Raw genomic sequence first — 27,632 nt, 5'->3', positions numbered from 1 at the left:
CTTATGTGAACGATGGTTTATCTAAGTTGCATATAAAGTGAAAATACTATTTCCAAGGTATTATTTGTTCTATATCAACGTGTTTGGAATATCTTATAGAAATTCTTATTTTTATCGAGAATGTTCTGTATGTTTCTATGTGAAGAATGATTTATCCGAGTTGCATATAAAATGAAAATACTACTTCGAAGATATTGTTAATTTCATGTCATGTTCGATACGATATTGATACTGGATGGTCATTAAAATTCGAACACGTTTCGCTTCTTCTGTGATTATATCATTGATTCGAGTACGATTGCATTATGAATTGTTAGAGAAACAATGCCCGGGATTTATTCATAAAATTTATTGTTGCAAATGAATGGAGGGAGGGAGAGAGAGAGTTGTCTTTCATTGGTTCATTACGAATTGCTTATAAGTTGCGATGAAGTAACGGAATTAATTTGCGTGTATGTTCTCTTCAAGATAATCCCACATAATGCTCAATATCTACTAGGACTGGGATTCAATCGATGAAACGCGTTTCAAAATAAATTCATTTATTGAGAGAATAAATTTTTCATTAATTTATTGCGTGTCGTTAAAATTCCTCTAAATGTAAATTCGTTCACTTTTGTGTAATATTTTTCGACCGCCGATGCGTATTACGCTTATATTTGGGTTTTATTAACTGTTGCATATAAGACATACGTGCAACATGTATGGAAGATTCTTATTTACCAAACTCGAAAAGTAGAAAAGTCTGTTAAATCCAAAATATTAGGTTGTCTCAAAAATTTCTTTCGTTTTATAAGGAAATAGTAAATGCACAACATTTTCTGTTTTATATTATTTTATTGAATTACGTATGATCCATTCTCTAGTAATAGAACAAAATGGATAAGCAAATGGAAAGGAACTTTTGGAACAACCTAATATCTTAAAATAGATGACAAACCTACGAAATTTTAGGAAAAAAGCTAATGTTACGACAATTCATATTTTTAGAACCATCAAGATAGCCAAAATGTATATTTAGTTTCAAAAATAAATCGAAGCACAGTCCCGATATAATTGAAGGTTGGTTGACCTATTGAGTTTTGAAATCGCCCTTGTAAAGAACGAAAAATGTCACTTATCAGACTTGTCTTCTCTAAGCGAACATTTACATAACTATATCTCTTAATTGGTCTCATCGCAGATTAATATTCCTTTTTGTATTTTATATCATATATCTTTATATCTTTTATTTATCTTCACATTGCATTAGATAATCGATAACAATGTGTCAAACAGATATCTAAAACCAAGTTTTCCACAAACAAGGCCTCGTACAAAAAATTCTTACTCCACATGTTCGACTCATATTGTCCCATAGTATTACCCTTTTCCCAGTTGCACCATTAGTTATCCTCGTGTGTATATTTCCTCCATTCCACCCTACAAAATCTCCGACGAACGTCCCACACGAATTGTCCCAATTTTCCCATCACGATTCCCGATGGAACTCGCAGTCGCGCAAAAAAGCTCAGATCCCTCTATATAGCGTGTCTCTAAAGAACGTACAAAGACACCATTGGGTTTTGTCGAGCGAGTGCCAGCTCTAACGCTTCTAAACGCGCGCGGCGTCGCGATATATTTACGCGAACGGGGAGACTTCGGTAAAACGGTGGCATCGGTCCAGCGAGCCAACGTTACGGAAATAGATTTCGGCTGGTGGCGATGCAACAGCTTCTTGTAGACGACGAGCAGTGCCGAACGGTCGGAAGCAGCCAGTACCGTGACGACCAGTTCCCGAGGAAAACCGGAGAAATCGCCTCCGCGAGGTCCCACATGAATGTGAGTGTCGATCTTCCTTTCACGAGTGCCATTATCTGCCGCGTATCGGTGCCCGTGCGTGACGTTCCCTGATCCCGGGCCCACAGTGCGTCCTTTGTTTTCTACGTGCTCGCCGATAACACGGTGCATCAATCTGGAAACGCTCCACCGCGTACAACTTCCACCATCTTACCCTATTCTACTCTTTTCTTCGTCGACGCCTTGAAATTCTCCCAAATTCTCTCTCTCTCTCTCTCTCTCTCTCTCTCTCTTTCTCTCGCGGAAGAATGTATTTTTGAGGAAATAAAAACTTTATATAGAGAGCTATAAGCTTTATCTTGTTCAAACTGTGTGGAAAAGTGTTGATGCGATGGAGCAAGAACGCACTGTACCGATGCGGACAATGGAAAAGATTCATCGTTACGTTTTTGTAATTATTTCAATGAAACTCTAGGGAGTTTTAGGTCTCCCCCTCGCATAAAATAGCGGCATCCAGGTTGCATAAAGTAGTGACGATGTAAGAATGCGAAAATACGAAAATTCGTTACACCTATGGCAACAATCGAAGAGATTTATGTCATGTTACATTTCCGTAATTGTTTTAAAGAAGCTTGAGAAGATAGGAGTTTGTGGAAAGCATTAGGCCTTCCATCGTCGAACTTGCATAGTAACGTGATGTAAGAATGTTAGAACACAAAAATACAGCACAGATAATCGAGCAAACTTAAATTTTCTCAATCGTTCCAAAAGGATGTAAACCTAAAGCGATCGAGAGACGAAGCAGCGCGATGAGAGGCAAACAGAATCGATGAGAATAAACCAGCGAATTTCACCGGTTTTACTTTCGCGAGGTGAAACGGAAGTGCATCGTAAGACGCACAATCGATGCGAATCTTCGTGTGTATGTACCGCGGAAGACACGAGAGGATATACGCTCGTGTCCGTGTTTCCGTGGGTTTCACGTGCAGTTCCACGTTTTTTCTTCCGGTGCAGACCAGAAACCGGGGATTGAAAAGCGGATTGTTTATGAAGACACGCGATGCTAGCTACGCTTTTACAGGCGTGCAGCTCGGTGACACTATCGCGGCGAAAGCATCTGAATATTCCGCTTCGTGTGAAACCACCAAGAGGAATGGATATATATAGCGTTCTAATTTAGTTGGATCGGACTTGGAGACGCAGTTTTATGTACTTATGGCTGGTTTCCGGGGTCTGCGTGATTTGTGACACGTGTCAGTGTGGAATAATCAGTTTCTTTCCGTACGATTCTTCCTATAATTGGTCTTGAAATTTCTCGAAGTGATGGATGACGATCACGATGAATATTTCACTACAAAATCGAAACTGATGCTTGCTCGTTAGATGGAAGATAATAAGGCTCGCGAAGGGATATTATTACGTAGTTAGAAAAATGTTTGGAGAAGAAACTCGAGTGGGTAGGGAGAAGCTAGAAGTTGGAACGTGACCAACTCTTGTAGACTTTTGCAATTTTGTCGGGAAATAGAGTTTCGTGTAGCACGTTCGCTTTTTATCGAGGCAATTCTCACCTTAAAATTAACTAACATGTCGGATGAAATTCACATGTTTGTCAAAATTTTTATCTCTACTTTTGTCTGAGACAGAATATTCTTATGATGATCGTGGCAGAATCTAAATTTACAATTCTTGGGAATTAGGTGCTTTGTTGCTCTCGTAGTAGAACAAAAGAGTGTGGACAGTCGAGAAGAACAGAAGGGGTAAACGTTCTAAAGATATAGGGCTCTAATTCGAGGGACTAATTCATGCATGTGGAACTCATGCCGCCGCGAAGGCTGGAACCGCGAAATTACTCTTCTTTAATAAAAAAAAAATTGTTATTCTTTAAGAATTTGTAATGCAATTCGAAAATAAGAAAGCAATACTTTTCCTTCCATTCACAAACGAATAAAATATATCTCTTGCGTAAAAAGCATAAAAGAGTGTGAAGCTAAACGTAAACCTCGATGTTTTTAATACAATTCGAAATTACGAAACCATAAATTGATGAACCATAAAAACCCTCTTTCTTTAATCCATAAATTCATTAACAAACGAAATATGTTTGCCGTGTAAACGGTTGTAAAAACGAAAAATGTAAATGCAAATAATTAAAATAAATTCCAAAAGGTCTGGATTAAATATCGAGGAAAGGTTGAATGAATTTGAGAGGATCACGGTGCGATATTTATGTATTTTAGGTATACAAGTCAACGCGAAGAGATATAGCGTCGCGTGGCTCGATTTTATTTCGAGACGCGGAACACGATTTTTCCTCGTAAAAATAGATTCGATTTTGGCCTCTTCCGGCGAAGAATCAACCGTGTGACGTCACGCTTTCTCGAGGATCCACTCGAAAAATCTTGTCTAGCGAAGTCACTCTACTCAGACACCTAGTCCAAGGTGCGATGACATGAATTCACGTACAGCTTGGCAGCTGAACACGAGTTACTCGATGCTGCCAGCTTGTCATCCCAATTCGAGACTGCAAAAATGCATCGCACCTATACAAACAATTAAAGAGATTCATTGTGCAAGCGATTGCATTTATCAATTTCATTTTTTCTACTCTTAACTACTTCTACGGTGTCCTGGACCAATCCATATGTTATACAAATTTCCACTAATTTTACTTTTAAGTAATATATAACGTTAAGTAATTGAATAAATGATAACTGTCAATTAGATTGAGCTTTATACATATATCATTACACGTGCGCCTCAAAACTTCAACGGAAAGTTAATGTATTTTCATCTGACAAGGATAAAAATCATTGGAGAAGCGTAATAACAACTGCGATTAGGGGAACTTCTCTCATAACCGCTAACGTAAAAATGTATATACTTCCTAAGATATAGATAATTCTAATAAACATTATATTAGAATTCAAGTGGAAATTCTTCGAGGTTCCTCCAATAATTATTAAATATCTGTTTTACAGAACCCGGGAGCTGAAAAATGGCGCCCGATGGCCATCTCGAACCCATCGACCCGGTTGCGCATGGCAAGGTCCATGCCCCACTGGGTACTGGTGCGTAACTCTCCCGTCAATATCTCTTCTTTTTCTTTCAATCAATCTTAAATACGTAATTTTTCATCCTTAAAAGGCGCAACAGCAGAAGGATGCGGAGCAGAAGCAGCAACGCCAACCACCGACCCCACCGAAAGTCCCACCGCCATCGCTCTCCGGAGACTGTGGTGACCCAGACTACGAGATCATCGAATTTCCGACCCGACCGCAAGCACAGAAGTCCTCGACACCGGGCATGACGTACAAGTGCGCCCTATGTGGCACCGAGAACGTTTTCGCCCGTTGCGATATTTGCAATGGGAATTATTGCGAAGCCTGCGATGACATGAACCACAAGCACCCAAAAAGAAAAAACCACGTACGAAGAAGAATCTTGACCGATCTAGCGACGAAAACGCGACCACCTCTACCGCCAAAAGGAGAAAATGTATCGTCTCCGCCGCCAATCCCACCGCCAAGAAGAAATCGCAAGAGCGCTCAGGTAGGATGCAACCTGGCCTGAAGCTTTCATCCCTTTCCGCGAATTTTCTTTCAGGCTGACGACGTCTTGTCGATACTAGGTACCTTTGAGCTTCAGATCCAGAATCTATTCGGACGATTGTTAGTGGGTTGTATCGGGATCAACGGAAACCAAGTTGCGAAGATCACGAATCTTGTAACACAAAGAGCAATTGCAACTTTGTCTCCTGTGACCTCGAGTCGTTTATCGATGAATGTTGTTTTGTTGATTAGATGTTGCTTCTTACTCGTTGTTAGCTGTACCACGCTTCGAGCGGCGCCAGTTTCGCTGATTTCTGCGAGAGAACACGTCACACCGAGGCACCGTGAAGATTGTTAATCGAACATCGTCAGTCACATCGAGCTTTAAATAGTCATCTAAGAATTGTTCCACAGATACATCGACAGATTTTATAGAGATCTTTATTATTGTATATCGACGTTGTTTCTTCTTAATACACCACGTTACCGCAAAAATACTACTGCCGTATTCACTGATACCTGTTCACTCTTTCAACTCTGTCGATAATAACGTAACGGCGGGAAAAGATACGTGCTGACACAATTTACGGAAGCACTATGCAAATTTTGTATGCTCGTGCTTTTGTCTTCGAGCGACTGGCACGACGGTGAATATGGCAGAGCACGGTGAACACGGTGATTCGATTTAACCGTCATACACCGTTTCGTATTTCCCGTACCGTTACTAAAACATCGTTTTATTATATGCATATATTTTATTCACTAAAAATACACGTTGTTACACAGATTAGATAGTTATTTTCAGCTTACAGCAATGACACTGATCATCGCCATTTCTTTGTCGCTAACGTAGAATTAAGAATCGATTTATTCGAAGTCTAATTTATTACGTTCACGTTATTTAAGTTGCAAGCATTCTCGATTCGTCGAGGACATCATTTAATTTATTTTCTTTTCTACTAACGCTTTGTTTATCATCGATTTAGCCTCGCACGTCGCCGCAATTTAATTTTAGCGCTGCTGCCTTCAACCGCGAACACCCGCCATCTTCTTCTTCTTTCGAATACCTTTTTCCATCGTCGTCTATCCACGAAAAAAAGAAACACAGAAAACGTTTTCAACAATCATGATGGAAAAAACGACAACGTTTCCAAACGATGGCCATGTAATAAAGTTCAGGTTTCGCGCTTAGGCTAAATCGACGCAAAACCAGGGATCTACGAATCTCTCCTTGATCGAAAGAGTCGACAGCTTGAAGCGAGTTCTTCCAAACACCACCAGGCCACTGTCAGCCACCCTTGACACGAAAACAGTGTCGAAATCCATGCAGTCTGTAAATACTATCACCAACGATGGAACAGGATCAGGATCAGGGACTGACAAAATGTCTACGCTGCAGGTAAACTATTTCGTCAACTATTCTTGTCGTAACATTAAATTGGTGCGTATAATATGTTATTTGTTCAAATAATAGATTTTTATACACATATACTTAATTCAAGCAATTACAGTATGCAATTCGACACAATATACTTTTCAATGATCAACTTGTTTCATTATTCCAGGTTTACATATAAAAGTTATCGGTTCTAGAATTTAAAAATTCTTAGAATACTGTAGCCTTACAGCTTCTTTTAAAACGATTTGTATATTAAAAGATCTTTGGTGGAATAGGGGATGTCATTGATCTTTCCAAGTGAAACAGTCGATGTGATTAATAATTAACGGTAGAACAAAATTTAACAAGTCGTATTTATTGGTCAAATTCGAATTTCATAGGAACAACATTTCATATGCACCAATCTAATAGAAAACTTTAATGAACATTTTACACGTTCCCCTATTATTCAATAGTAGTGCTTGACGTTTAATGAATGCAACCTATTATTCATCGAATACCATTTACTATTACGTGCACCGCAACATTATTCGGTAATTCAGTAGGCTTCTACTATTCATCGAGTATTATAAAATAACTAATTAATATTTGAAACATTTACGCATTATACAGTACTTGATCTGTTAAGTGCTTTTTGATAGTGTGCCTCCGTATTAAATAGTAATACGAGATGTGTATTTAACAAACGTGTAAAATGGCTGGTAAAGGTAGAAACGTGAATTGTTTAACACACGTACGAATATTCAGGAAAGGTACAGGAAATATCAGGAAGCAATGAGAGCGCAGGATGCTAACAGAAGGAGGCATCCTCCCTCCGATATTTCGAGAGATACATTGAATACAAGGCCACTGAGCGTAGGCAGCCCGAAACTTATGCCTCCGGTACCACCGCCGCCGCCGCCTAGATCTATGATGCAATCGGCCAGTGTTTGCGATTTATCGTCGCCACACATGTGGAGTCCAGGAATGCATCAGGTAATTTTATTAAACTAAACATCACAAATGAATGTCGTCCCATTAGCTGACGTGGTCTCTATTTTGAAACTATACAAAGAAATTTTTGTATGAATTTGTTTTTTGAATTGATCGTATGCAAATGCAGATTTATTTTTAAATAAAAAGATATATATGTCATGTATCGAAATAAATGTATAAAGATATTTGTATTAAATCTATTGGAAACAAATTAAGATCTAATAAAATTATAAAAAAAAAATTCCAATATCTTTCAAATTTGTATTTTTATAATACAATAGCTCTAATAAACGATGATCGAACGCGTTATTAGGAAAAAGCAAGAGCTTTATCGGCCGTAAGAATTATAAATATTTATATTCTGGAGTTAATAATGCAAAATTAATCAGTAAGATTAAACATTTATCGTTTCATATTAAATTAAAATTACCATTGAATTTTATTGTAGGCTCAATCAATGGCGCATCTAGGTCCTGGAGGTATTCCAATAATGTGGTACCCACCGAATCCACCATGGGACATGACCATGGGTGGTTCCACGATGAGTCTAAATCACCCAACAATGTGGGGTTATCCCATGGGATTCCCTCCGTCACAAATGCTTCCACCACACTATCCGGGTTCTATATCAAGATCACATAGCCCAGCAAGGAGCGTGAAATCCAGCAGAAGATCGAGAGCAGTCTCGCCATCGCCAAGTCTGAAATCTAGGAAATCATTAGCTAGCAGATCACGATCGAGAAGATCGCAGGGATCACCGTCTGACGCTAGTTCTGAAGACTCTGGTGAATCAGATTTCGACGACAGGCTCTCTAAAAGTTCTAGGGGCACCAGACGTGGAAGTGTGTCTAGGAGTACAAGGCAAAGAAGCTACCATGAAGATGATGGGTCTAGAAATTTGTTAAATAGAAATCGTCGCGAGTAAGTTAGAAATTTGATTAATAATTTGAAATTCGTATTAGTAGACTGCGGATGTTTATGGGTTTGTGGAAAATTCAAAGGTGGAAAAATGCACGCAGTATACGTGATATGCAAAAATATGTAAAATTATCATTTCAATATATTTAAAACAAAATTTGTTTTTTATTTAATCGAGTTAATTACAATCGAAATACAAACGAAAGTTTTGTCAATTGTAAAATATAGAGATGGAAATTTATTAAAATTGAAATGTTCATTAAATTATTTTATAAGTTTAATGGCTCGTGTAAAACCGTATCATAGAAAAAGAAATCCAGATTCCATCTCTTTAGATATCTCCAGAAAAATATGAAATTGTCTAAATATCCACAATCTAAATGTCGCAGATTCTACGAAAAAGATTCTGGAATATTTTAAATATAATAATTCGATATTTTACAGACGGCTAATGTCAGAAGAAAGAATGACCAGTACAGAAGATCAGTGGTCCGAGAGTCACTCTATCAAACGATATCCAACATCACCAAAGAACCATGACGAATTTCAAAAGAACACTTTAAATTCACGACGACGATATGACCAAGACGAACGCAGGCTCTCCAAGCTGGATTCGCGATTAGATCGCGTTCAAAACGGCAGCTACCGTCGTAGACAAAGCACCGACGATGACTCTTCAGACAGAAGGTCCACACTACAAACACGCTCTAGAGTAACCAGTTCCTCTGACGATCACTTCGACAAATCAGAGTTGGTTCCTCGACGAAGGGACGACGAGATGATTCCAAGAAGAGCTTCCTCTGTGAGAAGAGAAGTAAGTTTGGACGATCTCGAAAGAGCCTCTCGTAGAGATTCTCGAAGGTCCTCTATAGACAGTGACACACAAATTACCAGAAGAACTCCTTCCAGAGAAGCCTCTAGAAGAATCCAAGAAGTAGAAAGAATTGATAATTCACGATCCATTAGGGATGAAGATGATGTACCACGTGCTACGAAGAATCTACGAAGTCGTGAAGCTTCGCGTGATAGAGAAAGTGTCTCAAGAAGAGAGTCTTCGTTGAGAAAAGAAATGGAAGAAGCAGAGAGAATTTCTGTTAGAAGAATGTCGCCTCATGATTCTGATAGTCAGAGCATTAGAAAAACTCCATCTCGTGAATCGGTTTCTAGGAAGATACGTGAAAATGAGGATCGAGACGTGACACGATCTGTGAATAAGAATCAAGAAGAAGCTCGGCGATATATCGAGACAGAAAATCGAGAAGTTAGACGATTTATTGAAGAAGAGAAAAGAAGGGAAGAAGCTTTAGTAAAGAAGATGGAAAATGAAAGAAGTAAACATTTAGAAAGATCACCATCGGTAGGCAAAGAAGAGAAGCATGGATCAACGAGTGTGGATCAACGTAACAAGTCGCCGAAAAATGTGAAACTGAAAGAGGAAACGAGTACCACGATGGAAATTCCTAACGAAGAATGGGCATGCGAGCATTGTACTTTCATAAACGATTTAAAGGATCGTGTCTGCGTAGTTTGTTGCAAAACGAGGAGCAGCGCGTTGCCACCAAGTAGCGAAGAAAATCAAGAAGATGTTCAAAGTGGTTTGAGTGAGATTCCTAAAAATGAATTAGCGACTACGTCCAGCAACATTAGCAACCCTAGTCCTGATCTGGAAAAGAGGACCAGCCTGTTAAAGATTTCAAACAGCGAAGAGAGCGGGGATAGTGGTTCCACAAAGAACAAAGGTAGAGCAAGGCGTAAAATCAGCTTTTCGTTTGGTACCAAGTCGAATCAGTGATTAGAATTATTGTACCTGTTCTCTTCTTGAGTGTTTCTCCTTTTTTCCCTCGGTCCATGCACTCTGTTTGTCCTACCTCCTTTTTTTTTTACAAAAATTAAAGAAACAGCTGAATAAAAGATACGATTGTCTTTTGTCGATGTATATCCTTGGATGAATAATAAAGAGACATGAAAAGTGTTTCCTACACGATCAGTGGATACCAAATGCATAGTCGTATTTGAAATGAAGCCACTCTCTCGTTCATTTTCATTTCTCTTCTTTTTTTTTTAAGATCATGTCTGACGCAATTATTATTCATTCAAGAGGAGCTAGTTTCAAGCATGAGCGTGCATTTGGCTGATGTTCTTTCCACCCGGAATTCGTTGTCGAATTATTTCTCATTGTAAGTCCTGAAGATCTTAACATTCACTGGTCTTGAAGTTGAATATCATTAACAGAAAGTAAATGTTTCATTTTTTATATTTGTAAACAAATTTTTTTTCTTTTTAAATATACAAATCCTTAGAAAGTAACAAAAATAATATGTATATCCTGCCTGTTTGTATTTTCGATGATTCTAATGCCCCGTTCCTTGTACTGTGAGAATTTATACGTAATAATTTCACGAAGGTAACAGTTTGCATCAGAATGACGTTTTTCATTAATTCAAGTCTAAGATTCCAAATATTCGTAAAAAAGAGACTACGGATGCTTATGTATTTATACAAAAATGGAAATGCAAGAAAGCATAGAATACCTACGATACGGTTATATACAAATGTGTAAAATATCCAAAAGAATCTTTGATGAACGAAACAAATATTTGCGTGGATTTGAATTTTTATCTATGAAAATATGAATTTGCATAAACATCCGCAACGTTACCCACGGTATTAGCAAATTAACATCTAGAACATGACCTGATTACTTAAATTTACAGATTCCGCGACGCACGAAGATTCTCCTGCGATAGTTCCAGAGAAATCAATCGTTGAATCCTCGTCAGTGATAAGAAACGAGCCTACATTGATAGCAAACGATATATCAGTGACGACCAAGAGCACCGATGCTCCAAGCAATATCGTTTCTTCGAAAATAAATGAGGAAGAGTCAATGAAACGATCAATGCTCGAGAAAATTCCAAAAAGCCATTCAGTTTCCACTGGAACCTCTCCTCCTCCTCAGAACATTTCCACTCAAGTAAGGGAAAATAGGACATCTTTTTTTTATCGCAAAATGGGTCATTGGTAAAAGGTAAAAGAAGCACGAACGGGATATGAAATATACTTTTCAGACGTACGACTATCCTCCAGCAAGAAGTAGCGCTGGATTCGTAAGAGCTGCATCCACCTCAAAGGGATTATTATATTATGAAGACAGCGACGCGGAGGTAATACGAAAGATTAATATGTAGATATTCAAGTTCTTCTATCGAAACAAAAGTAGTTCAAATATTTAAGATTATTTAAAACGAGTTACAATAGTTTTATCTTTGGCTTTTAAAAGTTATCAAGCTCATTGGGAAAGATGTTTGATTGATCATTTTGGAAGATGACAAATGCGCACTTCGATTTTTGACACTGGAACTACCAATAATATATTCTTAAATGTTAGAAGTAGATTATTAGAATTAACTGAAAAATATTCCCAAAATGAGTTCTTGAATTGATACCAATGAACTTTCGTTTGAAATATTTTTTGTAAACTATCAAATGTAACTCAAACTTTACAATGATCGATTCCTGTCTCATAATATGGATGGCCATAATTAAAAATAAATAGCAACTTGAATAAAAGTCAGCCGTAATTTTTTCAAAGACAATTACATATCTTTTAATAACTGCAAAAACAATAGAACTCGAGAAAACCTCGTCATTTTTACAAACATGGTAATTTTAGCGTTAACGCAAAGCATTTAAAGTACATTCATCCAAAGACCTAGCAAGCTCATAAAACGACTTACAATTAATAAAAAGGATGCCGAGCGTCTGTTTCAGGAACAAACTAGATTCGCCAATAGTCCAGATCTGTATCCGCGAACGATTCAGGAGCAGTATCTTCAGCAGTTGATCAGCGGTCCCAGCAGAGATCGTACACGAAGAAATTCCATCGACTCCACCCACCTTTATTACCGTTCCAGGGTAAACTTGACAGCTATCCCTCGAGAGCTATTGGTTTCTAATCCGATCTAATCTCCAATACAATTTAACACACGATTTCGATTGTGCCAGTTTCGTAGCCTCGGTGTGAACGTAGGCAGGAATTACAATTTACAACCTTTTACAGCGCAACTTCTACCTATCATTCCAACCGGAACTTCTAAGAAAATATTCTCTCCATTCAAATTTCTCTACGACTGTGTGACCATTAATCTAATAAACAACAAATTTTTGTTACGTGCTATAGATTGTTCTAGACTAGCCTTAATATAGTCTTAAGCCTGTAAGATTGTTCATTTCTCGTTGTTACTCTGCAGAAAGTGCATCTTACGACGATGAGACCTTCCTACAACTGTTTTTGACGTGTGCACCCTTCGTAAGTCTATTTTAATTATCGTCAATCGAATTATTCTTCGTGTTTCAGGAATCGAGCCAACCAAGATTCTTCGAAGCTGGCCCAAGCTCACAGGGAATTTCAACGTTGACACGACAAGGTTTGGAGATCGTGGAGCTTCTAAGGGAAGCCGAGAAGCACGGTTATTCCACGGATGATGTTCAGGTGGCCTTGTCACAGGGTGCAAGTAGCCCGATCGACTGGCTGAAGACGCAGTGGCCCCATTTGGTGGAAACTGTACAAGTTTTAGTTACTACTCAGGGAAAAGAACTGAAGGAAAACAATATCGGGGTGCTTTCCGCCATCGAGGCGAAAGAGGCCTTGAGAGCTACAAAGGGAGACGTTTGGAACGCTGTCGCCATGGCTGTTCAACGTAGACAGCTAAAAGTAAGAATTTTAGACGTATTTTTCGTTAGAATCTTTCGAATTGAAGGACGGCAACAAAGAGACGGCTCCAATATTTAAATTGTGTCTGTAATTATCAGAAGCGAAAGAAGTTCGTATTAATATGAATATTAGTTGACTATGAACTTGCAGCACGTTAGTTGAATTTTGTTGATTTAGTGAAATTAAGGAAAGTAGTACCGTCTTTTTGAAACAGATTCTTTAATCTTCGAATGCTATGTTGAACTTTATTATGAGAAAAATGAAACGGAAATTTGACAGTGCGAGGAAATTATGAAGAAAGGCAACTTCGCAATGGCGGAAGTGGTGAAATCATTGGAAAATAATTCTGGTGCCGAGGACGCGGCTTTGTTCGAGCTGCAAAAGAATCAGCTCAAGCCGTTCTTGATGAGAATCTGGGGTCCTCCGGTTGGGGTGGAAAACGATGAGGCTGCACCGCGGGAAGGTCAGTAAATATTACGTATCAATTATCTGATCATATCGAATAAAAAACAGATTGAATAATTTTTAAGTATAGCCTGTATAATAAAATCGCAGATGTATTGTACTACTTCATAATTAAAAAGTAATTTTAAATTTCTTAAATAATCCTCTTAAAATTAATCCTTATCATATTATTTGTTTGATTGGTATAATGAAATCGTGCATAATAGGAATCCTTTGATTATTTTACCTAGTATCATAGAAATATATCCTCGAACTTTTCATTATATAAATCTTTATATTTGATAAATATTCGTTTTACCAAAGCGATAGTTTCATTCTTAACTTTTCATTCACGATGATCGAGTTGAAATAATTTCAGATACAGCAGGTGCGGTCGGTGGTGGAACGGGAGGTTCCGAACAGGTTACCAACGTGTCGGACGCTGAAGCCAGGAAGCAGGTAATGTCACCAATCGTAGAAAATTTCGTCGCGTTGCAGGCCGACTTTCAAAAGCAACTGGCAGCCCTCAGACAACTGACCGATAACTGGCAACATGACAAAGACCCCCTGAATACGTTCGGTAATAAGCCTGATAATCTGTATCAAGTTAACACTGACGATCGAATCGTTCTAATCGATAAAAATCTGGTCCCAAGGGCCGTACAAGACCTCGATGTAGCCAGCACTCTTAAAACAGTGGAGAACGAGGAACCAAAACGAACCAATCAAGACGATACTAAATTAATAAGAATTAATCAGACTGATACGTCCATTATAACTGAAAAACAAGACCAAAATAACAATTCCACTATAAAGGTGATTAAAGAACAAGTTCAGAATCTATCAGAAAATTTATTAAACCAGAATCAGATCAACGTTGAAAAAAAATTAACGATAGAAAAAATTTCACATACGAAAGAAAATGAAAAAATTCGATCGGACGAGTTGCAAAAAGAAAATATCGATGTAACTAAACCCACATTACCTGAGGATATTGATCCAGCTGCTGTACCTAAGGACAACGACCCAAACATCAGTATTTCGATAAATTTAATTGAGAAAGACATCCCTAATCAATCAGAAAATTTGTTAAAGGAGAATCCGAGTGAACAAAAGATAAAAGAGATCTCAGTTCCTGATACAAAAGAAGGTAGAAGCGTAGATGAAGAAGTTAGTGTCTCGTCTTCCAGTATAGTAGAAGAATCATTGTATAAAGCAGAAGCCAAAACGAGCGATGTAACCAGGTCGAAAAAGAATGTAAAGCAAACGGTGGAGATGAGTTTGAAAGTAGCTGAGGTAAAGGGCGAGGAAGGTGGTTCACGCGTAAAAGAAAGCGAAACGACGTCTCAAAAGATTTCAGACGCCGGTCAAAGCAGCCAAGGAATAGATAAAGCTTCTTCGTCGCGTTCGGAGAAAAACGAATCGCCATCCCAAAAGCCTTCTGATCCTCATCAAAGAGCTGTGCAAGTAGATAAAGGCTCTCCTTCAGTGGAGAATGTCCCTTTGCGATCTAACGTATCGGATCACGGTTTACCCGAAAGTGTATCGAAGACGTCCGAATCGGCTCGAGGTTCTTCGCAAACTGGAATCGAACGAGCCGACTTAATAAACCAAATGTTGAAACAAGGCGAAGAGTCCCTTCAAAAGGCAACAACTTCTACAGAATTAATTAAGAGTTTTAAAAATTCCGGCGAAAACGGAGACGCGGGGATTTCAGAGAATATCGACGTAACGAGTAAAGAAACGACGGGACCATTGGATAAATTAAGGCCTATAAAGGAAGATACGAAAGTAGAATCGGGCAACGTTATCGAACAAGCGCAATCACCGATAATTACGGCTGAGAATGGCTCGACAGATCAAAGTTCTGAAAACGTCTCGCCGGAAGCTCGTCCAGAAGGCAACGAGACGCAAGTAGCCACCGTGGAGGCACTGTTATCTGCCGTGAAATCGCTGCCAGAGCAATTACTGGGCCCTTTCATATCGGCAATGCAAATGCTGTCGTCGAAGAAATCGAGCAACGAGACCGATCGAGCGAACGTTATCGAAGTTGTAACAGAAGATCAGAATTCCACGTCTTTTCAAGCTTCCAGCGAAACTGGGTTTGGCAAGAATGAAAATGTACCTCTGGGAAGCGTCGAAAATGCAGAGGAGCTTGTATCGGATGTAGTCGAAACTGTAACAACCGAAACGACCGCGACTGACATCGAAAAGCTACATGATCTCGAAACGGTACGTAAAAACGAAAAAAGCGATAATATTTCGCATACTAGCGCAGGAGGAGCGACAATGGAGGTGAAATTTAACGGGAATCGGGTCCCAGGAGACACGATAACACTGTTGCAGAGTGGAGAGAAACCTGAAACAACGATAACTAAAGTAAGTTCGCCAGAAGCCGCGAATAATATTAACAACGATGAAAAGCTAGACAAGGTACCTAATTATCAGGTCCAGTTATCAGGTCCAGTACACGAAATCACCAGTGATAGATCAAAGGTATCTTCGGTAGAAGTCGATTCATCTCATCGTTATCATCCGGACGCGAATCCGGAAATCCATACATGGAACGATCCACCTATTCATGAACGATCATCGTCAAAGGAAGCTGGCAACTCTTCCGTGACCGGCATCAAAGATCCTCGACTTAACAATGCATCTTTGAACAGCGAATCACTCATAAGCGATAGCTCGATGAAACACAACGGGACCATTGGCGCACAATCATTATCGGACAAGATATCATCCTCGGTCGCATGTGACTCGGGAACGTGTGAATCATCCGACATGCAAACGTCTATCATCGAGACTCGACCTAGCGATGATAACCGCGTGAAATTAATTGATGGCAGTTTGATGACTGACAATAGAAGATCTGAGGATGTTATGTCTGATCGTATATCGCATGATAATAATCATACTAATTCGGTCGTGACCCAGGTAGCAGCATCTTCTCAGTTAGTTAACTTTGAAAATAATTCTGTAGATTACAAAGTTTCCGAAAATTCTAAAATTGAATCGCAGAAAATTTCTGAGGATAATCTTGTTAGAAATTCTGAGTGTAGAATTTTGGAAGATTCGAAAATTGCTCGAGATGAATTTTCTAAGGAAAGTGGAGTTGCTATTGGAGATTCTTTAAAAGATTCTAAAATAGCTCAGGAAATTTCTGCAGATCCTAAGAGTGTTGTAACTTCCAAAGATTCCAAGATCGATGAAATTCCTAGTGATCCTAAATCCTCTGAAATTTCGATGGATTCTGGTATCGTCACACATGATGTATCGGAAAATAGAACCTTTACTGAAGAAATTTTTGAAAATTCTAAAAACATTATACCTAATACTCCGAAAAATCCTGCATCTATAATCTTTGAAGTTTTAAAGAGTTTTATATCTACTTCAAATGAAGTATCTAATGATCCCAAAATTCTTATTCAGGAAGCTTCTTCGGATTCGAAAACTGATCTTCACGTAGCTTCTTCAGACTCCAAACTTATTATCCATGAAGCTTCAGAAGATCCTAAAGCTAGTTCGAAAAAAATGTCTAATGATTCCAAAATTACCATTCACGAAGTTCCAAAAAATCCTAAATCTAGTTCAGATGAAACATCTATCGAATCCAAAATTCTTATTCAAGAATCTTCGAAAGACCTGAAAATTGTTGACGAAACTTCTTCAAGTTCTAATATTATTGTCCATGAAGTTTTAGAAGATTCTAAACTTAGTTCACATGAAATATCTACTGATTCCAAGATACTTACCCAAAAAGCTTCGAAAGATACGAAAGCTGTTATTGAAGGAGCATTTTCAGATCCCAAAGTTGCTAACCATGAAATTTCAGAAGATTCCAAATCTAGTTCAAAGGAAATATCCAATAATTCCAAAATACTTAGCCAAAAAGCTTCGAAAGATTTGAAAACAGTTATTGAGAAAGCATCCTCAGATCCCAACATTGCTAACCATGAAGTTTCAGAAAATTCTAAATCTAATTCAAAGGAAATTCCTAATGACTCCAAAATATTTAGCCAAAAAGCTTCGAAAGATTTGAAAACAGTTGTTGAGAAAGCATTCTCAGATCCCAACATTGCTAACCATGAAGTTTCAGAAGATTCTAAATCTAATTCAAAGGAAATATCCAATAACTCCAAAACACTTAGCCAAAAAGCTTCGAAAGCTGTTATCGAAGAAGCATCTTCAGATCCCAAAATCGCTAACCATGAATTTTCAGAAGATTCTAAATCTAGTTCAAAGGAAATTTCTAATGACTCCAACGTTTCCATTGAGGAAATGTCGAAAGATTTAAAAACTGTTGACGAGATTTCTCAAAATTTTAACGTTGGTATCCACGAAATTTCGAAGGATTTCGAAGCTATTCCACGCGATGTTCCCAAATGGCCATACACTAATACTCCTAAATCAACCCAAGAATCCAAGGTTCAAGAAATTCCTAACAAACCAACAACAATCGTACACGAAACTTCGAAAGCAGTTTTGCATGTGTCTGAAAAAGTAGAGCAGTCTATCTCTGTCGCATGTCACATTCCCCAGAGCAACGACAAAATCGATACTTCGCCAATAACTTCAGCAAGTAAGTCTGTCGACTCTAAAGAAACTCACGAACAAATTAATATTCATTTAAAACCTGTCAAAGACGATCACCCTCTATCGGTATCTCCTACAAAAAATAACGATATAACAAAAGACTCTTTGATAGAGATAAAAAAAGATTCTTCGACGATCGTGGAACGAAATAATTCAAACAAATCGATGGAAACAATCGATGCGAACAACGAGTCAAAAATAGAAAAGAATGGCCAAGAAATATTTTCTGGCTCTATTTCGAACAAGGTCGAGGCAAATACAGCTTGCGAAGCAATAGCGAATATCGAACCGGCAATAGTAACTATCTCGAGTGACCCTCGTATTTCCGGTTCCTCGTTGACCTCGCATTCTTTGGACACCGAATCTGCCGTTAACAAGCTAAATTCTACGGATACTAACAACATTCCTAAGAACCTCGTTGTTCCTAATAACGATATGTCGTATAATGCATCGAACTCGAACGAAGAAAGTCAAGTTGTCGAGCTAAATCTGACCGATACGAATCTCGAAACTTACATCGTTCCTAACGTGCTTGGAAACGTTAACGAATTTTCCAGTTCGATTCCCTGCAACGATGAAAGTATCACGAAGGATTCGAACAATAACGCGTCCCATTTATATCCTCCAAGCTCGAGTGAAATCGAAGGGAATGAAAGGCAAGAAGATAAGAAAGCAGATGCTGCATTATTTATTAAAGATTCTGTAAATATATTAAAATTCGAATTAAGCGTTAATTCCAATAATAAAAATCCAGAGACTGAGTGTTCGATCGTCGATAATATTAACGATGTTCCTCCAGGAGTACCTGAAACTATAGAGATTAAAATCATGGAATCTCCCATGTTAGCGGTGAACGATTGTGCGCCAATAAAGGTTCTAGAAAGTCCATCAGAGAACGAAGTAAAACCGATTGAGACGGCGAAATTGCAAACAGAAAGCGCGACCGAAGCACGCAAGATCGTGACGATTTCGGGAGAAAGCGCGGTAGACGTTGAAAATAATGAAGTAGATGCAAATGAAGTTGATAAGACGGTTACCTCGAGAGTTGCAGTCAAGGAGAGATCCAAATCTCCTGCCAAAAAGGTCGGCAGAAGGAGGTCTCCCGTGAAAGTCGTTAAAAAATCTACCGGCATACCGAGAAGGAATTTTGGAAAAGTTAGCCCGAGAGGCGCAACGATTGCAAAGGCGAAAGATGCCGCGGCTGAAATAACTCGAAAATCGACTTTGTCGAACCAAAGGAGAAGTCCAGGAAAAACAATCGCAAAAGTCATAAAGATCGTTCCATCGAACAGTTTGATAAATAAAACAAAATCAGCAGCTAATACTAGACAGAAGCAAGTTTCAAAAGGTTCCAAATCGACGGAGAAGAAAGTGATTCCGGAAAGGAAGTCGACAATCTTGAGTACGTTGTCCAAAGGTTGTGAACAAATTAAAAAATCAATTATGAATGCACAGACTAACGATAAAAATAGTGGAATGACGGTTAAAAAATCTTCGAAAGGGAACGGCACGTTAAAACATTCTTTCCTTTCGAGGATTCCCGTATTCACAGCGAGACGTCGACTTCCACAAGTGCAAGAGACTCCAAAAAGTTCTCAGCAATCTCTGAAAGCGGCATCCGGTGACGAGTTAACTAGCACCTCGGCGAAACCATCGATTACCCAACAAACAGCAAGGAAAAGTAGTTCGTCCGAAAGCGCTTCGAAGATCAGAGCAGAGCGAAAAATTGAGCCGGATAAAGTCGGAAATTTAAATGACAAAAAGACGCTAATGGTAAAAACTGCAATCACTCGGGCGAAGACTTGCGAAAGGAGCGAAAAAACGAAGTCAGCGATGGCATCGGAGAAAAATGACAAGGAAATAGACGTGACTGGGTCCAACGAAGATCAAACGATATCTAAGAAATTGGATTTAAATGATACCACTTCCAGCGAAGAATACGAGCTGGAGGAAGTTTCTGATAATGACTCTTCCACTTCCGACTTCGAGAGCGCAACGGAATCTGAAATATCAGAAACGGGGAAGCAGCTTTCCGATCGCACGTCGGACAGCATCGAGGAGTTAACCGATGCTGAAATCATGCTACAGGAAACAATCAACGCGATAAAAGCAAAAATATCCGACTCTGAATTCGAAGATTCTGAAAATGAATACATAACTGATAATGACAGCCAAGAAGATTCTAATTCCAGTGAAACTCGCGTGAACGTGAAAGACTCTTCTTTCGAAGAAGAAGAAGAAGAAGAAGGAATAGAAGAAGTGGAACAAACAGATAATAAAGAACTAAACTATATTTCGTCTGAGGAGGACGAAACTCTGAGAGCTGATAACACTGACGTAAAGGACCAACGAAAGCAAATGACAAATTCACACAACAATACCAAAGAGACATTAAAAAATACCACTTCTAAAACTCATTCCATTAAAAAACCAAAAGAACAGTTAATACCACTAAAGAACAGCAAAGACGCAATTAAGGATAAGCCTGGTAAACTAAAGGGGAAACTTGAGATGAACGATAACTCTGGTAAAAACGGGCAGAATAAGACAGATCCTAAGACTGAGGTAACGAAAGCGAGACGTACGAGCGACAAGCGAGTGAAAGCGAGTCGTAGAGCGAGCACAGGCTGTGATAGAGGGGTAGATCAGGGAGGAACATCGAAGAAACGATTCTCCTTGGTGGCCAGTTGTATCCGTCGGTTCGAGGGCGAAGAAAATACGGAACGGGAATACGTGGAAAGTAGAAGCGGCAACTTGAAGACAGGGGGATCTCCCAAAACGGAGAGGGAGGTCAGTAGACGTCAGTTGTCAGAATCAATTGTCGACTTTGTCAGTACTTGCCGCTGACAGACCAATGTCTACAAACAGCTCGATCAAAAGTGTTGAAACAGCGGATGAGACTTAAAAAAAAATCGCACGAAAAAAAGAGAGAAAAAATACCCGACAGACTCCCGTTAAAATTTTAACCCTGTTTTGACTGTATCTTTTAAGCACACTCTTTTTTCCACCCAACTAGCGTACAGTTGGCTCTTTCTCTGTTTGCCCGAGGTAAGTACTCCTCTTGTTTCTCCCCGTGACTAATATTGCTGTTGTATAGCATGTCGCTTTGTTTCGCGTTGCTCCGCTGTGTGTTTAAATTAAAAAGTAACAGAACAGTGGTGTACACGCGAAAACGTACTCGAGGTTTGTATGCACTCCGCGAAGAAAGCACACCGAGAGTTTAATTTAATATCGTGGAACACGACTTTTCCATCATCCAATTTGTCGGATGCTTTCGGGGATTTTATAGTAATTTAAACGCACGCGAATAACACGCTCTCTTCCGGCACGATCGTTTCGTTCCAGGGAATAAAACAACATCTCTTAACGTGCTTCAAAGAACACAAGCATTGAGCAATTTTTTAATTGTTTACGGTCATTGTGTATTCCGTGTTCGTCATTCTGTATTCTTTACGATCGTTCATTTACGTATTAATGTTCCATAATGTCACTTTCAGTAGTTTGTCCGTGACAAATAAACACGATATTAATATTTTATTCACGGACTGGACGACGTTACCTTAAAAATATGCAGAGCTCGTTTCTAGACGTTGGTGTAGTATCTTTTTATCGTATTTTTGCATGCCCATTGTCCTTGTATACTATTCTGTGCGTCAATCTTTACCCTAAGTCTCAAAAATTCCATAATTTATCTCATAATTTCGGTATTATTTTTAATCGTATTTTCACATTAAATGGATGTGATATACGTGTAATTATCATATCAGGTCCGTATTGTTTGATGTACACAAAATTGACCGACACTGTTTTCGCCGACACCAAACTTTGTCAACACTAAACTTTATCAGGAACAACTTTGACTGACAACATCGATAATCGACACAAAATTCGACAAACTGTTCACAATGAACTCTGGCAAAGTACAAACTTGTTTTCTGGTATTGTATCTCGCTTGAAGAAATCTAGTCCAGAGCACATTGGAGCAGATTTAAAAAAATATGTTTTGACCAAAAATCGGATTCTCCTCGCCCCCTGCCACGAATTGGTATTGGTTTGGTCTAGACCTGTTTGTGCGAGCGAGTAACGTGACCGATTCTACCACTCGCTCCTATCCAACACAACATAAAACACTTGTCAATCAACGATTCACCGATTGATAGTTGTCGACTAATTCTTGTACTCGGTAGAAATCGACGACACAAATGTAAATATCGTCGACGAAGCTCGGTGACGAAGAAAACATTGTCGGTGAAATGATTGCCGGTAATCTAAATATGTCGATGACTAAATATCGTGGTCACGATTCGGTGTCACTGAAATCGTGTCGATGACATGATTATCCATGAAATGATTCTCTGTAAAGTAAATGTTGTGAGAATTTCCTCTGCACTTACAGAGAATTGCTCGACGTCTCTTAGCGGAAGGAAAAGCGTCGAACTACGATGAGGCGGAAGTGGCCGCTAGTTTGCTGGCCTTGAAATTTGGAGACGTCGAGGCTCTTCATGCGGCTAAAGAGTGTTCCAGCGTAGAATCGGCATTGGCTTTCTTGCAACAAGAATGCGAACTTTGTACAGGTCGCTTTGCGATGAGTCAGGTACTTGAAACAATACAATACCCATTATTTCATCTTAGAATACAAAACTTATCTTTTATTTGAACTGATCATGAGTAGACTGCGAATGTTCATGCATGTATAAAAGATTGAAGCCTACAAAAATATATGGAATACAGAGAGACTGTAACACGTAAGAGTATACAAAATATGCTAAGTACTATTTATAACATTGAAAAGATTAGAATATTCAAATGAAACCCTTGTTTGAATTCTAGTTCTTTGATAATGTAGACAGAAATTGAAATATCCATGAATATTCGCAGTATAATTGAATTTTAATTGAATTAAAACACATTTTTAATCCCAGATAGTGTCCATGCTGAAATGCGTGCACCGTTGCTGCAACGAGTGCGCGAAGAACTACTTCACCATCCAAATCAGCGACAGAAATATCACGGACGCAGTTTGTCCATTTTGTAAGGAGCCAAACCTAAAAGACGCCAACGAAGACGAGGTGTTAGAATATTTCAGTAACCTGGACATACAATTGAAAACACTTCTAGATCCTCCGATTCATGAACTCTTCCAAAGAAAGCTGAGAGACAGAACATTAATGCAAGATCCAAACTTTAAGTGGTGCATTCAGGTGTTTCTTCTATATAAACCGTACAATCCTCTTTAGTCGACGATTGGAGAAACGTCATGTGTGTTGTTTTCAGTGTTCAAGCGGATTTTACGCGGATCCGGATCAAAAGAGATTAATATGTCCCGATTGTCGATCAGTCACGTGTGCACTGTGTCGAAGACCGGTACGTGCTGACGTTGATAATTACGCGAAAATTAAATGGAAGTTACGCAAGCGCGGACAAACATCCTCTCTGACGGTGGTTTCACTTTCAGTGGGAGAAACAGCACGAAGGAATTACGTGCGAGCAATTTGCTGCTTGGAAAGACGAGAATGACCCGGATAATCAAGCCGCTGGCTTAGCCAAGCACCTCGCGGATAATGGGATAGATTGTCCTAAATGCAAATTTCGCTACTCCTTGTCTAGGGGAGGTAAAGTATTTCAACTAGCTCTCAAGCCTTAATTACTTGAATTGCAATGAATTTTTCTTAAAATGCTGCTAACTTTAAACAAAGAATAGAGCTTTCATAGGCGACGCATTCAATTGAGTACAAAGTATTCAAACAATTGCTAAATGAATTTTCCCTGAAATATTGAAATACATTGCTATCATTAGACTGCGGACATTTTTAAAGGAATAAGAAGAAATAGAAGCTAAATATAGATTTAATTCACCTACTGAAAATTGTGACGAATACTCTACATACTTTGGATATTTTATATATTCGCAGTCTATTATAATCCAGAAATAAATTTAAATAACTCTTACCTAAATTAACCGATGCAGGATTTCATGTTCGTGTAACTTCTCTATGTATTTCAAATATCTTTATCAGTCGAGTAGGCAATTAATTCTGGATAAAAGATATTTCTTAATTGAAATACTAATTTCTGATTAATGTTAACGATAAATACTGAAAATGATACTTTTTCGTAGGTTGTATGCATTTTACATGTAGCCAGTGCAAGTACGAATTCTGCTGCGGTTGCGGAAAGGCATTCATGATGGGAGCAAAATGCTCGGTCAGTCAGTATTGCGCGAAACTGGGCCTTCACGCACACCATCCACGAAACTGTCTGTTCTATCTTCGAGATAAGGAGCCCATGCAGTTGCAACAGCTGTTAAGAGATAATGGAATCGAGTACGACACAGAGGGTCCGGCTGGCGAACGCAAGTGCAAAGTGCAATTGCAGAAAGAAACTCCCACCGGTGTTGTAGATGCGGTATGCAATTCAGATGTCGTTGTGGGACACGCTGGCTTGTGCAGGTAATTTGTTTGTTCCCCCGTAACTCTGCATGCATTCGCCGTTATTACGACCACCACTTTTATAATTGAATACCTTTCTCGATGAAACCAAGGTACCGTTGCAATTATACGAAAAAAAGCTCGTACAAATTATCATATTAGAGGGCTAAAAAGAATAAAAATGACTAAGAATAAAATAAATTAAAAAAGGAAGAAAAAACGATATAACTTGCGAGTAAAATAAAAAATAATGCTTTTGAGGCCTTCGTTGTTATCGTTCTCCTTTCTAATACTTACTAGTTACTATATTAAACAAAAAGAAAAACAAATCTATTTAAAGAAGTAGAAAACATATAATAAAAGTGTTTATTTATTTAAGCTTTGAGCCAACACTGGTCCATAAAAAGTAATGTAAATGTTAAAAAAATAGTGTCCTTTTATCATAACGAAATATTCAAATATTTAGGATCCACTATATCGAATACCTAGTTCGAAAGATCCGGGAGACCCAACTGGAACCGCTTCCCTTGTTAAACGTAGACGATCTCGAGACTTGCGTGAAACGTGCGGGGATCAAATTGCCCCCGAATTGGTACGGTCGTGATCCGGAACATTACAAGAGGGACTTGATCGAGGTAAATGAAAAGGCATCGTGCATTGCACGACTAAATTCTGGGTACTTTTCCCCGCAGGCAGCACTACATTGAGTACTTGGCGGGCCTGGTACTGAAGGGCAAGCTGGATCCCGTGGCGATCTTTGACTTGAACGATGCCAAGCAAGAGCTGCGCCGTCGGGGAAAAGTTCCCCCTGCGAAGGACCAGGAAATGTCCGAGCGGGATTATCTCGAGGCGTGCATTCAGGTGACTAACAACTCCTCTCCTGTACTCCTGCCCCGACACACTGACCGAATTAACAAGAAATGCACGAAAGTAGACCTTCACGCATGACTTTCGCAACCGAAAAGTGCGACGTGGTGACGCGCACGCGCCTGCACGTTGCTAAAAAATAGAGATCTGCAATTGTGGATTAGAATTTGGTTTTATCCTCGTACATTCTGTTTATTTTTATCTTGAAATGAATAGTAATTTTTCGTACCATTGGGAGGATTTTATTCGTGACATCTAATGTATGGACGTTTTATAGGTTGTACGGAAGGAGATTCCGCTGGAGTGATAAATGGGTAATAATTAATGAAGGACATTACGTGAGTTCCGCTTCTAATACATCATGTATAGTGTATTTATTTTATCATATGGACAGTGATGTAGAGAACAATTATTGACGATTAAAGTAAACAAAGATTGAAAATTGTTTAGTATTTAATGTATAAAAGTAATCAGTCTTTTAGTATAGAACTTGAAAACTAAAATATCAATTTTTTTATTCTTCTCGCTATCTTCTTTTTTTGGTTTATGTATAAAAGGGTTACAGATGTTTTTTATGTAATAAACGTGAATTTCTGTTAATAGAAAATTTTATAAAACACTTTAACAATAAACTAATTTTCAACAAAGCTCTGTTAAGAAACTATGTAAACTCTTCCTTTTTGGAGGTGTTGCACCTTGATTTATTATGTTTTTTAATCGATCTATATTAATCATTTTTATTTTCTGTTGAGTTGGTGTAATAAAATTTGCAGTGCTCCTAACTTTTTTTATGTTGGTTTCTTTCAATTCCTCGGTTTGAACATTTTTCTCATTCAAATTTGAAATTCCAGAAACATTTAAGCCAGCTGTCCTATCCTTGGTCCTCTTCTTCTTCCGTTTTTTTGATCTTTCAATACTTTCTGTCCTAATTTTTTGTACTTTTTCCCTTTGTGGTTTATTAAAAGATATTCTTGTACTTTTTGAACAAACTGAGCATTTAAGTACCAATTTGTTCATTTTATTTTTTAAACATTTTTCTGCCAAACTTCTTTGAACTTCAGGTATTCTTTTCTTACCATTATTCATAGAGTGTACAATTTTTTTTATGGATTTAGAAAGTGGTTTACCTGGTGATAATCTAATGCTATGATCTATAGTATTCCAAAGTGATCCACAATATGGGCACATCACAGAAGGACCAAAATTTTGAGACGATGGTTGTATTCCACGCGTATACTGCCTACATCTTTCTCTAATATACAATAATATTAATTATTTAGTATGTAATCAATTTTTTATTTACTCAAAAATATATATAAATATTCAAATAAATAAAATACAACTTACATGTAAAACGTTTGCAAATTCCTACTTTGCGAACAATTTAATTTTGTAATAAATTGATTCACGTTCCATAAATGTGTTAATTTTTCCATATCTGTTTGTTTACACACACGAACGTACGAAAAAAAAATTCATAAATAGAGCATTGTTATGGAGTGTTAGGTTAGAGCTATTTACACTACATACAGATAATATGTATATCTTCAATGATAAAATACAAACTTCCGTTTAAACAGTACGTGATACCATTTAGCTGTTTAAAATGTCATTAAATGCGAAAAGTATACTGACGAGCGAAACTGATCGAACTGTGTAAAGTGTACTACTATACGAACGATAAAAGTGGTAGTATGACTCCTAAACAGATTACGCTAATGCTTCAAAAAATTCTGGACTTTTATAATATCATTACCAATTAATAGTGCTCTTTGTTTTCGTTAGAAAAGTAGATAAAAAAGGAAAAAGTAACCTCCAAATACGATTACATTGGAGACGTCACAATTATTGAGTAACAGGGTAGCCAACCTGTGAAAATGTTACAATGCCTGTAGGATTCCTAAACCAATCCATTAAAGATCCGTAATGTTGAAACCAATGTATATCTCGTTTCGGTGAATAGT

The 27,632-nt window shown here is 38.3% G+C and overlaps 2 protein-coding genes across 3 annotated transcripts; one reads left to right on the top strand and one right to left on the bottom strand.

The window, feature by feature from the left end:
• Window positions 1–1,673: 1,673 nt before the first annotated feature.
• On the top strand, window positions 1,674–26,316 carry LOC100749321. Its single transcript, XM_012384939.3, has 22 exons — window positions 1,674–1,821; window positions 4,758–4,847; window positions 4,924–5,328; window positions 6,520–6,726; window positions 7,474–7,701; window positions 8,150–8,622; window positions 9,064–10,358; window positions 11,334–11,593; window positions 11,688–11,783; window positions 12,370–12,534; window positions 12,977–13,333; window positions 13,613–13,796; window positions 14,157–17,722; window positions 17,855–21,163; window positions 22,770–22,967; window positions 23,296–23,574; window positions 23,648–23,737; window positions 23,829–23,985; window positions 24,492–24,822; window positions 25,268–25,393; window positions 25,494–25,662; window positions 25,946–26,316. The coding sequence occupies exons 1-22, from the start codon at window positions 1,705–1,707 to the stop codon at window positions 25,973–25,975; spliced, it is 12,132 nt and encodes a 4,043-aa protein (XP_012240362.1). The 5' UTR covers window positions 1,674–1,704; the 3' UTR covers window positions 25,976–26,316.
• LOC100749203 lies at window positions 26,008–27,509 on the bottom strand. 2 transcript variants are annotated; one of them, XM_033320463.1, is made up of 3 exons: window positions 27,425–27,509; window positions 27,016–27,106; window positions 26,008–26,920 (listed from the first exon to the last, which is right to left on the bottom strand). In XM_033320463.1, exons 2-3 carry the CDS (start codon window positions 27,102–27,104, stop codon window positions 26,308–26,310), a joined length of 702 nt encoding a protein of 233 aa, XP_033176354.1. In that variant the 5' UTR covers window positions 27,105–27,106; window positions 27,425–27,509; the 3' UTR covers window positions 26,008–26,307. The 2 variants fall into 2 exon arrangements, with proteins under 2 accessions (XP_033176354.1, XP_003489150.1); XM_003489102.4 differs by lacking the exon at window positions 27,425–27,509 and having other exon boundaries at window positions 27,016–27,143.
• Between the last annotated feature and the right edge of the window lie 123 nt (window positions 27,510–27,632).

Source organism: Bombus impatiens, unplaced genomic scaffold, assembly GCF_000188095.3.
Source record: "Bombus impatiens unplaced genomic scaffold, BIMP_2.2 scf_0317, whole genome shotgun sequence".
Lineage (NCBI taxonomy): Eukaryota > Metazoa > Arthropoda > Insecta > Hymenoptera > Apidae > Bombus > Bombus impatiens.
This window is presented reverse-complemented; position numbering and strand designations above follow the sequence as displayed.

Coding starts and splice junctions, on each gene's coding strand:
- LOC100749203 (XM_033320463.1), bottom strand. CDS start 27,104: ATGGAAAAATTAACACATTTATGGAACGTGAATCAATTTATTACAAAA. Junction 26,921..27,015: donor AATTTGCAAACGTTTTACAT/GTAAGTTGTATT, acceptor ATTGTATATTAG/AGAAAGATGTAGGCAGTATA.
- LOC100749321 (XM_012384939.3), top strand. CDS start 1,705: ATGCAACAGCTTCTTGTAGACGACGAGCAGTGCCGAACGGTCGGAAGC. Junction 13,334..13,612: donor TTCAACGTAGACAGCTAAAA/GTAAGAATTTTA, acceptor GAAATTTGACAG/TGCGAGGAAATTATGAAGAA. Junction 21,164..22,769: donor CTCCCAAAACGGAGAGGGAG/GTCAGTAGACGT, acceptor CTGCACTTACAG/AGAATTGCTCGACGTCTCTT.